The sequence below is a fragment of the Heptranchias perlo genome, chromosome 3 (assembly GCF_035084215.1).
Source record: "Heptranchias perlo isolate sHepPer1 chromosome 3, sHepPer1.hap1, whole genome shotgun sequence".
In the NCBI taxonomy this organism is placed as follows: Eukaryota; Metazoa; Chordata; class Chondrichthyes; order Hexanchiformes; family Hexanchidae; genus Heptranchias; species Heptranchias perlo.
The window spans coordinates 14,162,549-14,174,916 of NC_090327.1; the positions used below are offsets into that span (position 1 = coordinate 14,162,549).

At 43.7% G+C, this 12,368-nt stretch overlaps 1 protein-coding gene across 5 annotated transcripts in view; it reads left to right on the forward strand.

The window, feature by feature from the left end:
• Positions 1 to 12,368, forward strand: part of LOC137310398 (protein spire homolog 1-like) — a 280,950-nt gene that overhangs the window by 102,320 nt on the left and 166,262 nt on the right. For all 5 annotated transcript variants that reach the window (XM_067978235.1, XM_067978246.1, XM_067978243.1 and 2 more), the window contains exon 3: positions 10,189 to 10,419. In XM_067978235.1, coding sequence (XP_067834336.1) covers positions 10,189 to 10,419 — 231 coding nt within the window. The remainder of the gene's footprint in view (positions 1 to 10,188; positions 10,420 to 12,368) is intronic.

Genomic DNA, 12,368 nt, shown 5'->3' on the forward strand with positions numbered 1-12,368 from the left:
ATCGGTCAAGGCCCTGTGGGTGGCGGAGCGGGCCCAGGGGCTGAGTGGCCGGGTCCTGCTCCTACTCCTTGTGTTCTTTAGATTTGAGGTTAGGATCAGATCAGCCATGATCTTATTGAATGGCGGAGCAGGTTCGAGGAGCCGACTGGCCTACTCCTGCTCCTATTTCTTATGTTCTTATGTTCTTATGCTTGTGTGGAGCATAAACCACTGGCATGGGCCAACTGGCCTGTTTCTGTGCTAATGCTAATGTAGCCTCCCATACAACCATTCTGTTTCTGCTGATTGAAATGAACTGACTGTCCTCTCATCTCTTTTCAAATTCACTAGGAATAACAGTGTGCATCCATTAATGCATCTGTGGTAGTGAGTGACCACTATCACTTTCCAGAGTTATAAACAGCCAGTATAACAGTACTGACACCATCTGTACAACGAGAGCATGAGTTAAATACTCTATAGGAATTTTGAATCCTGCATGTATTTGTGGCTGTGTATAGAGCAGCAGCAAATGAAAACGCCCAAGGTTTTCGAAATAATATTTCAAGCAGCTGCAACAGGAGGATTTTGCTAGAAAAATAACAAGAGAGATTGTGCATTGTAAAAATCTGGATCAGCATTCGAGGAGAAAGATAAGTTAATGTTTCGGCATGACCATTCATCAGATCTTGCGACAGATGTGAAGTTATTACCCAAAACAATGATTGTTGTCAGCAAATTCTGACAGTATTATGAAATGAGCTGCATCTGAAGTGCCTGAGACTTCACTATTTACTATGGTAAACCACAGCGAAAATAGCCTCAGTTGTACTGTATAGTACAGTTTTATTGTATTCCTTGCAACGCTGCAAAGCAGTTTATACATTGAGGCAATGCATAACTACTGGTATAAGTGTTGCACAGGTGTCTTATTAAATTGGTCTGCGCGTGTAACTGGCAATTCTCCATATGTGAGCCTAGATAATTGTAAACAATTTTACAACACCAAGTTATAGTCCAGCAATTTTATTTTAAATTCACAAGCTTTCGGAGGCTTCCCCCTTCGTCAGGTGAACGATGTGAAATGAAATCCTCGAAATGAAATCGCATTTATAATTCACAGAACAATGCTTGGTGAGTACAGACAGTTTTTTCAACTGCCCGTTGCCAAGGCAATCAGTGTGCAGACAGACAGGTGTTACCTGCCAGGTCTCACAGAATATACAAATCACCAAAAAAAACAACAAACAAAAAAAAACAGAGATAGAGAGGTAGAAACATAGAAAAGACAGCAACTGACCCGTTATATTAAAAACATATTATATTTAATATAACGGGTCAGTTGCTGTCTTTTCTATGTTTCTACCTCTCTATCTCTTTTTTTTTGTTTGTTGTTTTTTTTTTGGTGATTTGTATATTCTGTGAGACCTGGCAGGTAACACCTGTCTGTCTGCACACTGATTGCCTTGGCAACGGGCAGTTGAAAAAACTGTCTGTACTCACCAAGCATTGTTCTGTGAATTATAAATGCGATTTCATTTCGAGGATTTCATTTCACATCGTTCACCTGACGAAGGGGGAAGCCTCCGAAAGCTTGTGAATTTAAAATAAAATTGCTGGACTATAACTTGGTGTTGTAAAATTGTTTACAATTGTCAACCCCAGTCCATCACCGGCATCTCCACATCATGAGCCTAGATAGTGAGTGCTGGTGGGACACCCAGTAAACCTCATTCTAAAGTGGCACTACAGTGAGATTTAATGCTGTTGAGTGCTCCCATTCCAAATGTTCTTCACACATTTTCAATTGAAATATGCAGGCACCTGTGACTGTTGTTAATAGTTAAAAGTCACAGCAGATTAAAGTGATATTAGTGGCAAAGCCTGCTCTGCCATTCAGTAAGATCATGGCTGATCTTCGACCTCAACTCTACTTTCCTGCCTATCCCCATGTCCCTTGATTCCCTTAGTGTCCAAAAATCTATCAATCTCAATCTTAAATATAGTCAACGATTGAGCATCCTCAGCACTCTGGGGTAGAGAATGCCAAAGATTCGCAACCCTCTGAGTGAAGAAATTTTTCCACATCTCGGTCCTAAATGGCCGACCTCTTATCTTGAGACTATGCCCCCTAGTTTTAAACTCTCCAGCCAGGGGAAACAGCCTCTCAGCATCTACCCTGTCAATCCCTCTAAGAATTTTATACATTTCAATGTGATCACCTCTCATTCTTCTAAACTCCAGAGAATATAGGCCCATTTTACTCAATCTCTCTTCACAGGACAACCCTCTCATCCCAGGAATCAATCTAGAATCATAGAATGGTTACAGCACAGAAGGAGGCTATTCGACCCATCGAGCCCGAGCTGGCTCTTTGTAAGAGCAATCCAGTTAGTCCCATTCCCCCGCTCTTTCCCCGCAGCCCTACAAATTTTTTCCCTTCAAATATTTATCCAATTTCTTTTTGAAAGCCATGATTGAATCTGCCTCCACCACCCTTTCAGGCAATGCATTCCAGATCTAGTGAACCTTTGTTGCACTCTCTCTAAGGCAAGTATATCCTTCCTTAGGCAAGGAGACCAGAGCTGTACACAGTACTCCAGGCGTGGTCTCACCAGAGCCCTATATCTTGAAGGCAAGGGAAAAGGAGATCTTTTAATACATTATTAAAGGCCTTTCTATGGGATGGTGGGGGAAGGGCTTGTCTTGTGACCAGCAGGAACTTTGTGAATGCAGGGTGCTGATTAAAACCTCATTGTACAATTAAGAAAGCTGATAAAGTGCATTAAGGTTTTTCACAGCTCGATAAAACAAAAGTTTAAAGTCACATTTTAACAATCTTTTCTGCTGAATACCATTAAAGCAACTTGGATAAATTTAATTACATGCCAATCCGAAAACTAGAAGGTGTATAACTTTATCACCGGATGGTGTATAGACATAAAAATGTTCTTCAATTTTATATCACAGTTTGTATCCCACTGCCATGGGGCTGGGGCATATCACGTACATTAATCTGTGGGAAAGCAGACTGCAGAAGATGAGTGACTCCTTTAAAGCCTGTACCCATGTGACACACCAAACTGTGCAAGCGGGGAGCAGAGTTTTGACTCCTCAGTCTTGCCAAAAAGTCTTCTAGAGTTCTCCAATGAAAAATCAATGCAGGAAATGCAACCTTGCTTTAAGAGGTGCATCTCTGCTTTAAGTAGTCACCTGGGCGGGCAGCTCGCCTAAATTATTGAAATGAGGCCGAGACCCAATTTTGGGCTGGCCTCAGGCCTCCCGGTTGGGGCGAAAATTATTCCAGACTGATTTCTACCCCATTATATGATAGACTTGACAACTGTCTGCTCTTAACTGAGATCGATGGATATTTGGACACTAAAGGAATATAGGGATCGGGCGAGAAAGTGGAGTTGAGGTAGAAGATCAGCCATGATCTTATTAAATGGCGGAGCAGGCTCGAGTGGTCGTATGGCCGACTCCTGCTCCTATTTCTTAGGTTCTTATGTCCTTAACTACACGTGTCTGCCAAGAGACAATTCCACCAGTTTTCTTTTCATGACTTGACCAACACTTAAAAACCAGCTCAGTCAGAGCACTCTCTCTGGCTGCTAAAGGCTATTAGTCAAAGGAGTTTGAATAGACTCGGCTTTTAGAGGATGTACACAATTCTCTGTAAATACCTCAACAGTATGTAGTTGGTGATAATTCGGAGATCTCACTCGGGGAGCAAGGAATTCAGGGTAAATGATGTAGAAATTTAAACGTAATGCCTGCACAGCAGGAAATATTTTTCTGAACTTGGAATTAAAGGATCATTAGTATCTACTGCCTTCGCTATGTTTATCCACACCAACCATGTCTGGCGCAGTCTCGGTGTTTGACTTCCTCTCTAAAAGTGGATAACATAAGAGAACGTAAGAACATAAGAAATAGGAGCAGGAGTAGGCCAATCGGCCCCTCGAGCCTGCTCCGCCATTCAATAAGATCATGGCTGATCTGATCCTAACCTCAAATCTAAAGAACACAAGAAGTAGGAGCAGGACCCGGCCACTCAGCCCCTGGGCCCACTCCGCCACCCACAGGGCATTGACCAATCCGAACTCAGCTTCATGTCCAATTTCCTGCCCGCTCCCCGTAACCCCTAATTCCCTTTACTTCTAGGAAACTGTCTATTTCTGTTTTAAATTTATTTAATGATGTAGCTTCCACAACTTCCTGGGGCAGCAAATTCCACAGACCTACTACCCTCTGAGTGAAGAAGTTTCTCCTCATTTCAGTTTTGAAAGAGCAGCCCCTTATTCTAAGATTATGCCCCCTAGTTCTAGTTTCACCCATCCTTGGGAACATCCTTACCGCATCCACCCGATCAAGCCCCTTCACAATCTTATATGTTTCAATAAGATCGCCTCTCATTCTTCTGAACTCCAATGAGTAGAGTCCCAATCTACTCAACCTCTCCTCATATGTCCACCCCCTCATCCCCGGGATTAGCCAAGTGAACCTTCTTTGCACTGCTTTTAGGCTTCCAAGAACTGAGCCTAGTTCCATCCTCCTTTGAAGTGGACTGCACCCCTGTGTTGACTCTAACTATTGTTCATCTTAGGGTTACCAACTCTTACTGGATGTATTCCTGGAGGATTTATCACATGACCCCTAACCGCCCCACCCCGTCAAATAGCCCTTTTGCCCCATTTCCCATCTTCAAGTAATTAAGAAACAAAAGAAAATGGGGGAAAAACACTTCTTTTTTAATGCTTCTATGATTTTTCTCCTGGATTGCTCGCAGCAGTGAGATTAAACTGTAATTCCTGGAGACTCCTGGACAATCCTGGAGGTTTGGCAACCCTAGTTCACCTCCAATCTCCTTTTCTTCTCATTACCTGTTAGAATCCCTTCAATCCAATCCCTTTCCTCCCCACAACACAAAGACTATCTGGTCAAAGTCACCAATGACATTTTGTCTGACTATGATTGTGGCACTTTATTCCTCCTTGTCCCCCTTGACTCATCCATGGCCTTTGAAACGGTTGACAACACCATCCTCCTCCACTGTCTTGCCTCCGTAGTCTCCCTCTGTGGCATTGTCCTCTTGTGGTTCTACCTGGGGATAAAGCTTTTTAAAAAATGGCTGCAGGAAAGTAGCAGGGTTCTCTTGCAGCTCACTCCAGTGAGGGAAACTAGAAATTCCTTTACACAGCGGGTTGTTGGAGCACAGAAGGCTTTGCCTCATGGAGTGCTTGGGGCCATTGCAATATTTAAGGGAACATTGGCTTAATATTTGAAGCGGAGGAAGATACAGGGCAATGGAGAAAGAGCAGGGCAGTAGCTTTGGATTGCTCTAGCAAAGAGCTGGCACAGGCACAAATGGACCGAATGGCCTTCCTCTGTGCTGTGAACTTCAAGGATTCCAAATATTCCCATTTATATGCTCCTCTCTGGACCCCTGCATAACTCCAGTTGACCTGCTAAACAGTACAGTCATGAGACCAGTGGTGAGAAGGGAATGTCCTGGAGTGAATCCCTGTGGTCTAAATTGCCCCAGTAGGTCTAAACCAACTTTTGTTTTACATGATGCCAGTTGAGCCCCACACCAGTTAGGTGACGTTTGTCAGATTCTAGTTTAATGGGAATTATAAAGAAAACTGAATGAGAGCCTTTGGATGAGACGTTAAACCAAGGCCTCGTCTGCCCTTTCAGGTGGATGTAAAAGATCCCATGGCACTATATCGAAGCACAGTTCTCTCCGTTGTCCTGGCCAATATTTATCCCTCAAAAAACATCGCTATAAACAGAATATCTGGTCGTGATCACGTTGCTGTTTGTGGGACCTTGCTGTGTGCAAATTGGCTGCTGCGTTTCCTACGTTACAACAGTGACTTCACTTCAAAAGTACTTCATTGGCTGTAAAGCACTTTGAGACGTCCTGAGGTCATGAAAGGCGCTGTGTAAATGCGAGTTCTTTCTTTCTTTCACATTAAAAAGTACTTGTGATTTATACAGGAATCAGTGCTTACCCCTCTTGTAATGCAGTCCTCCCAGGCAGCCGATAAAGTGGTGTTAATATGTTTCTAATATTTGACTGTGGGTTGTCTGACAGACTCGTGAGTCACCTGTAGTTGTATTCCATTAAGCGATTGTAGCTGAAAGGAAACTGGCATTAATTTTGTCAGGTCACGGATGAAACCTTTAGAATACAATAGTTTTGGTAATCTATGAAGGCAGCAGAACGATAGTCTGCTTTGTAATGTACTCTTCACTTTAGAAACACTTTAGTTCCCCCTCATTCTTCAGTCTATTTTTACCCACTGCACTTCAGGAAATTCTCAAAGGATGCTTTCTAAAATAACTTAAAATCCTCTGCGAAATGCTAATTTCCTGAAACCAAACTGTGTTGACTCACGTACTCAGACATTTAAATGTGTTAAGCAATAAAAGATCCGTAATAAACCTAATGGCCCAGAAAATCTGTATGTTATGCTACACACTAATGAAAATACATTTTTCAGTATAAAAAAAATCATTGACCTCGATTTTTACGGGGGGACGGGGGAGCCTGATAGCAGGCGACAAACCCGCCAAGGTTGGGGACGTGGAGGCCCTTCTGACCTTAACGACGGGGGGGTTCATTTGAATAAATCTCTGCAGAGTGCTGCCCGACACCCGGCCAGATTGACTACCTGTCCGCCGGGCGGGAGTGGGCATCTGGTGGTAGGAGGCCGCAGCCAGGGACCTGTGTGAATGGTCCCCGGTAGTCGGGGGGGTGGAGGGTGGGGCGTGGGGGGGAAGGCTCCGGGCAGGATCAAGGTGGGGGGCGATGATCGGGAGAGGGGTAGCCCGACACCAGGGTGGTGCAAGGCTTCCTTGTGAGGCCTGGAGGAGCACCGCTGGCCTACATGGAAACCTAAAATAAAGGCTTTAAACTTACTTTCTGGACCTCTTCTGACCCAGGACATTGCGTCCCTCCCCTCCCCTCCCCCTGCTCAGGCCTCCAAACAAAATAGCAGATTGAGTCCCAGTGACATCATTGCACCTGATTTGCATATTTAAAGTTGGACCCCGGTGTCCTGCTCGCCTGCAGGTTAATATGGGGACACGACGAGTAGAATCATAGAATCTTACGGCACAGAAGGAGGCCATTTGGCCCATCGTGCCTGTGCCAGATCTTTGAAAGAGCTGTCCAATTTAGACCCACATCCCCAGAACCCTGCAAATTCGTCCTCTTCAAGTACATGTCCAATTGCCTTCGGAAAGTTCCTGTGGAATCTGCTTCCACCAACCCTTTCAGGTAGTGCATTGCAGATCTTAACAGTTCTCTGTGTGAAAAAAATTCCCCTAATTTCCCCTCGTTCTTTTGCCAATTATTTTAAATTTATGACCTCGGGTTAATGACCCACTTGCCAGAGGAAACAGTTTCTCCCTACTTGCTCTATCGAAACCCCTCATGATTTTGAACACCTCTATTAAATCGACCCTTATCCTTCTCTGCCCGAAGGAGATGCACTTTGGCAGGAAAAATCAGAGAGCAAGTTATTATCTCAATGGCGAGAGACTGGAAAGGACTGCAGTACAAAGGGATCTGGGGGTCCTAGTGCAAGAAAATCAAAAAGTTAGTATGCAGGTGCAGCAGGTGATCAAGAAGGCCAACGGAATGTTGGCTTTTATTGCTAGGGGGATAGAATATAAAAACAGGGAGGTATTGCTGCAGTTATATAAGGTATTGGTGAGACCGCATCTGGAATACTGCATACAGTTTTGGTGTCCATACTTAAGAAAAGACATACTTGCTCTCGAGGCAGTACAAAGAAGGTTCACTCGGTTAATCCCGGGGATGAGGGGGTGGACATATGAGGAGAGGTTGAGTAGATTGGGACTCTACTCATTGGAGTTCAGAAGAATGAGAGGCGATCTTATTGAAACATATAAGATTGTGAAGGGGGCTGATCGGGTGGATGCGGTGAGGATGTTCCCAAGGATGGGTAAAACTAGAACTAGGGGGCATAATCTTAGAATAAGGGGCTGCTCTTTCAAAACTGAGATGAGGAGAAACTTCTTCACTCAGAGGGTAGTAGGTCTGTGGAATTTGCTGCCCCAGGAAGCTGTGAAAGCTACATCATTAAATAAATTTAAAACAGAAATAGACAGTTTCCTAGAAGTAAAGGGAATTAGGGGTTACGGGGAGCGGGCAGGAAATTGGACATGAATTTAGATTTGAGGTTAGGATCAGATCAGCCATGATCTTATTGAATGGCGGAGCAGGCTCGAGGGGCCGATTGGCCTACTCCTGCTCCTATTTCTTATGTTCTTAATCCCAGCTTCTCCAGTCTCTCCACATAACTGAAGTCCCTCATGCTGGTAAACCTCCTTTGCACCCTCTCCAAGGCTTTGACATCCTTCCCAAAGTATGCCCAGAATTGTACACAATACTCCCACTGATGCCTAACCAGTGATTTGTAATCTGAAGGTAGCGGGATCAGAGGGGGTAAGTGACTCACCTTATTTTAACTGACCCCCCCCCCCCCCGAGCCCGGTTTTCACCAGGCGGGGTGGGGAGGCAATTAAAATCAGGGCCGATTACATTTCTAGCTTGAAGCAGTGAAAAGTCAATAGAATGTGAAAATGAATGTTTGTATCTTGTCAGATTTTTGAGGCTCATCCAGGGAGTTGCTGAGTCTTACAGCCTAGGAAGGACACCAGGTTCATCCTCCAATCTGTGCTGAGTGAGCTGATCCTAGCTGAGGCTGCAGTTAGCATGTTACGTTTGGCCTCAGTATTCCTGAGTTAGGGAGAGGGAAGTCGGCCAGATTTTCATACCTTTGGTCATTTGTAGCAACGGTTGCTGCAAGAGTCTGTGGACATGGGGTGAGGACAGGAGCGAGCTCTGTTGTGGTGCTGAAACAGCTCGGCTGCACCCCCTGTACCGGATCAGTTGGATGAGGTATTGGAGGATGGTTGGCTCCCAAGGAATTGTAGGCTAGCGTCAAATCAATACCTTTAGGAAAGGGAGGAAATCGATGCGGAAAAAAAAAGGCAAAGGGGACAAAGTAATTTGTGAATTCCTGTGTATCGTTGAAAGGTTGGAGTCAGCAGCATTTTGGGAAAGTTAATTCAAAAAGAGCCACGTGCCATGATAATATAACGTACGGAAATGGCTGGTTATGATACAAATGGAATCATCATGTGTGTTTATGAAACAGAAGGGAAATATCTCCCTCACCGCCATACAGGAGGTGAAGCAATTCACTGAGCCTGTGCAGTACTCCAGCTTCAGAGGATTGGATCTCCCATACCCTTTGCAGAATTCAGCCATTTTCTGTAGTTTAAAAAAAAATGATCTGCAGTTGTTTGATGGCGACTGTCAATAAAGTAAAATTCGTAGAATCAGGGGAACTGCCGAACACATCCTTGTAATATTTTCTGATGTCTTTTGTACAGTGTCCCTGTCACCAACTGTAGTTCTCCCGGATTCAGTGGCATCCTTGTATAGTGAATTGGTACTGGTGCCGCTGGAGGTACTGAGAACCCCAGGCAGAAAATATAAACATTGCCACGAGGAAAAGGGAGCCATTGTTTCTGGCTGTGGACAGGCTTAGTGTTCATCCCACCCTTACAGGCCAACAACGCACTTGCTGGTTCATAAGGACTTCCCCAACCCCTCTTGAGAAAGTATCTGCAGCCAGGAAGTAAATGATACCGGGGCTAAAATGGTTAAATTATGAGGACAGGATGCATAGACTAGGCTTGTATTCCTTTGAACATAGAAGATTAAGGGGTAATCTAATTGAGGTGTTTACGATGATTAAAGGAGTTGATAGGGTGGATGGAGAGAAACTATTTCCTCTGGCGGGGGAGTCCAGAACAAGGGGCCATAACCTTAAAATTGGAATTAGGCCATTCTGGGGTGATGTTAGGAAGCATTTCTTCACACAAAGGGTAGTGGAAATCTGGAACTCTGTCCCCCAAAAAACTGTTGAGGCTGGGGGTCAATTGAAAATGTCAAAACTAAGATTGATAGATTTTTGTTAAGTTAGGGTATTAAGGGATATGGAGCCAAGGGGGGTAGATGGAGCTAAGATACAGATAACCCATGATCTAATTGAATGGCAGAACAGGCTCGTGAGGCTGAGTGGCCTACTCCTGCTCCCATGTTCCGATAAGTGTTTTTTGTTATCCTTCTAAAATCGATTTTTCATCCCTTTCACACAGGTGATTGAATCTGTGGGAATTCTTGTTTACAAAGCCTTGGATTGGGGCCTGAAGGATAATGAAGAACGAGAACTCAGTCCGCCACTTGAACAGTTGATAGATCGCATGACAAATATCCTGGATGAGGGACTGGCAGCGGAAGGAAACCTGGACGAAGGATATGATGCTCATGATGAAGAGGAAGAGCAGGGAGAAATTATCACCATAAGAAATTTTAAACACGTGATGATGGTGAGTCCTCGTTTTATTTGAAATGATCGTATCCTGTCTGACATGTTGTAGGCATTTGAGTTGTGTATCGGATAGTCATTTATGGGATACTCACAATCATGTGTAATAGCTCTCACCAATCAACACTAACTCCGCAGACCTATTTGCAATCAGTGAGATTTGTTACAAAAATGCGTAGTGCAACACTGTGGGTCAGCACAGTACATACAATGTAGGTTCAGGGGTCAGTGTAGGGTTGCCATCTCTGGTTGGACATATTCCTGGAGGTGCCATCACATGACCTGCTGCCTCCAACCGCCCCGCCCCCCACACTCCTGCCATTGGTTGCCCGATATGCCCATCCATGCAGGACACCGCCTTCCCACGGCCAGTTGGAAAGCGAATAAACTCTTCGTTACCCAATTGGATGATTCTTGACTTTCAGTTAAACAGCCTTTTTCCCCCATGTCCAATATTTTTATAAGTAGTAAATAAAAGTGTTCAAAGAAAATTTTTAAAAACACAAAATTTTTTAATGCCGCTGTGATTTTTCTCCTGGGTTGCTTGCAGCAGTGTCCTGGAGATTAGTCTTTAATTCCCGGAGACTCCAGGGCAATCCTGGAGGGTTGGCAACCCTAGGTCGGTGCCATACCGGGGGAATGACAAGGATGGGAGAGGGTAAGAGTTTTACTATGGACAAGGGAATCAAAGTTGGAGGAGAGGAAGTGATTGAGTAGATTGACTTGGAGCATTAAGAAAAATTAAAAGATAAATCTAATTCTGCATGAAGGTATTCTATTAGTTAGCCCACACAAATAGCTATGTGATTGGTGAATGCAAGTGCACCCTGAAACACCCTGAAAATGCTTCTCAAGAACTCTCATTCATTTCAATATTCAGTGTATCTGATATTTATAGATATTTGCCTTTATATTACCTTTATTTTTCGCTATCTACATCTCTATAAAGTTGATAAATTACAACACGGTTGATCCAGATAAACTAACCTCTTGCCAAGAATTCCAATGAACCCAAGAGTTCTATGCATTCCCACTTTACAGATTTCCTGATCAGAGCTTAATTTGTTAATGCGTAATCCTGATGCAAGCATTAAACATTCCCTGTTTACCCATGTTTAAATTTCTCAGCACACTGAATATCATCGATCATCATTTACACACTAGCATCTTTGTCTAAATGATCACTTATTGTATAGATGAGTTTTGTTACCAATTATTGTGCAGCATGACTGATTTAAGTGGGCAGAAGATAGGACGATGATATTTCCAGCTGCGTCACTGGTTCCAGCTGGAGAACAAGTAGACCATTGGTAGCTTAAACAGCTGTTGTTTCATTGACAGTTTAATTGCAGGAATTTTATGGCAGTAATCTGCTGAAACTATTTTTGTTAAATCCTTAGATTTAAATTGGGCGGTATTCTTGTAAAATGTATATAGCAAGGCATGTTAATTAATAAATGGAGCACACAATGACTTTGTTGTTTCTAGTGTTTCGCTCTTGTAAAGGAGAAAATTCTGCTCGCATCCATCTGATTTCAGGCAGATTTGGGGTGGTTGGGTGTAGTAATTTGGGTGGAGAGATAAAATTGGTTAGCAGTCAGAAGTTCATGGGTTAATCAGTGTGACAGAAAAGAAAGAACTTGCATTTATATAGCACCTTTCACAACCTCAGGACATCCCAACGTGCTTTACAGTCAATGAAGTACTTCTTGAAGTGTTGTTACTGTTGTAATGTGGGAAATGTAGCAGCCAATTTGCGCACAGCAAGATCCCACAAATAGCAATGGGATAATGATCAGATAATCTGTTTTTTAGTGATGTTGGTTGAGGGATAAATATTGACCAGGACACCGGGGAAAACTCCCCTGCAGGGTGTGAAAAAGTGTGTAAATGACTATCTTGTCATTTCAGGGACTCCTGGCCCGGAAATGTTGATTCCCTAACTTGCCT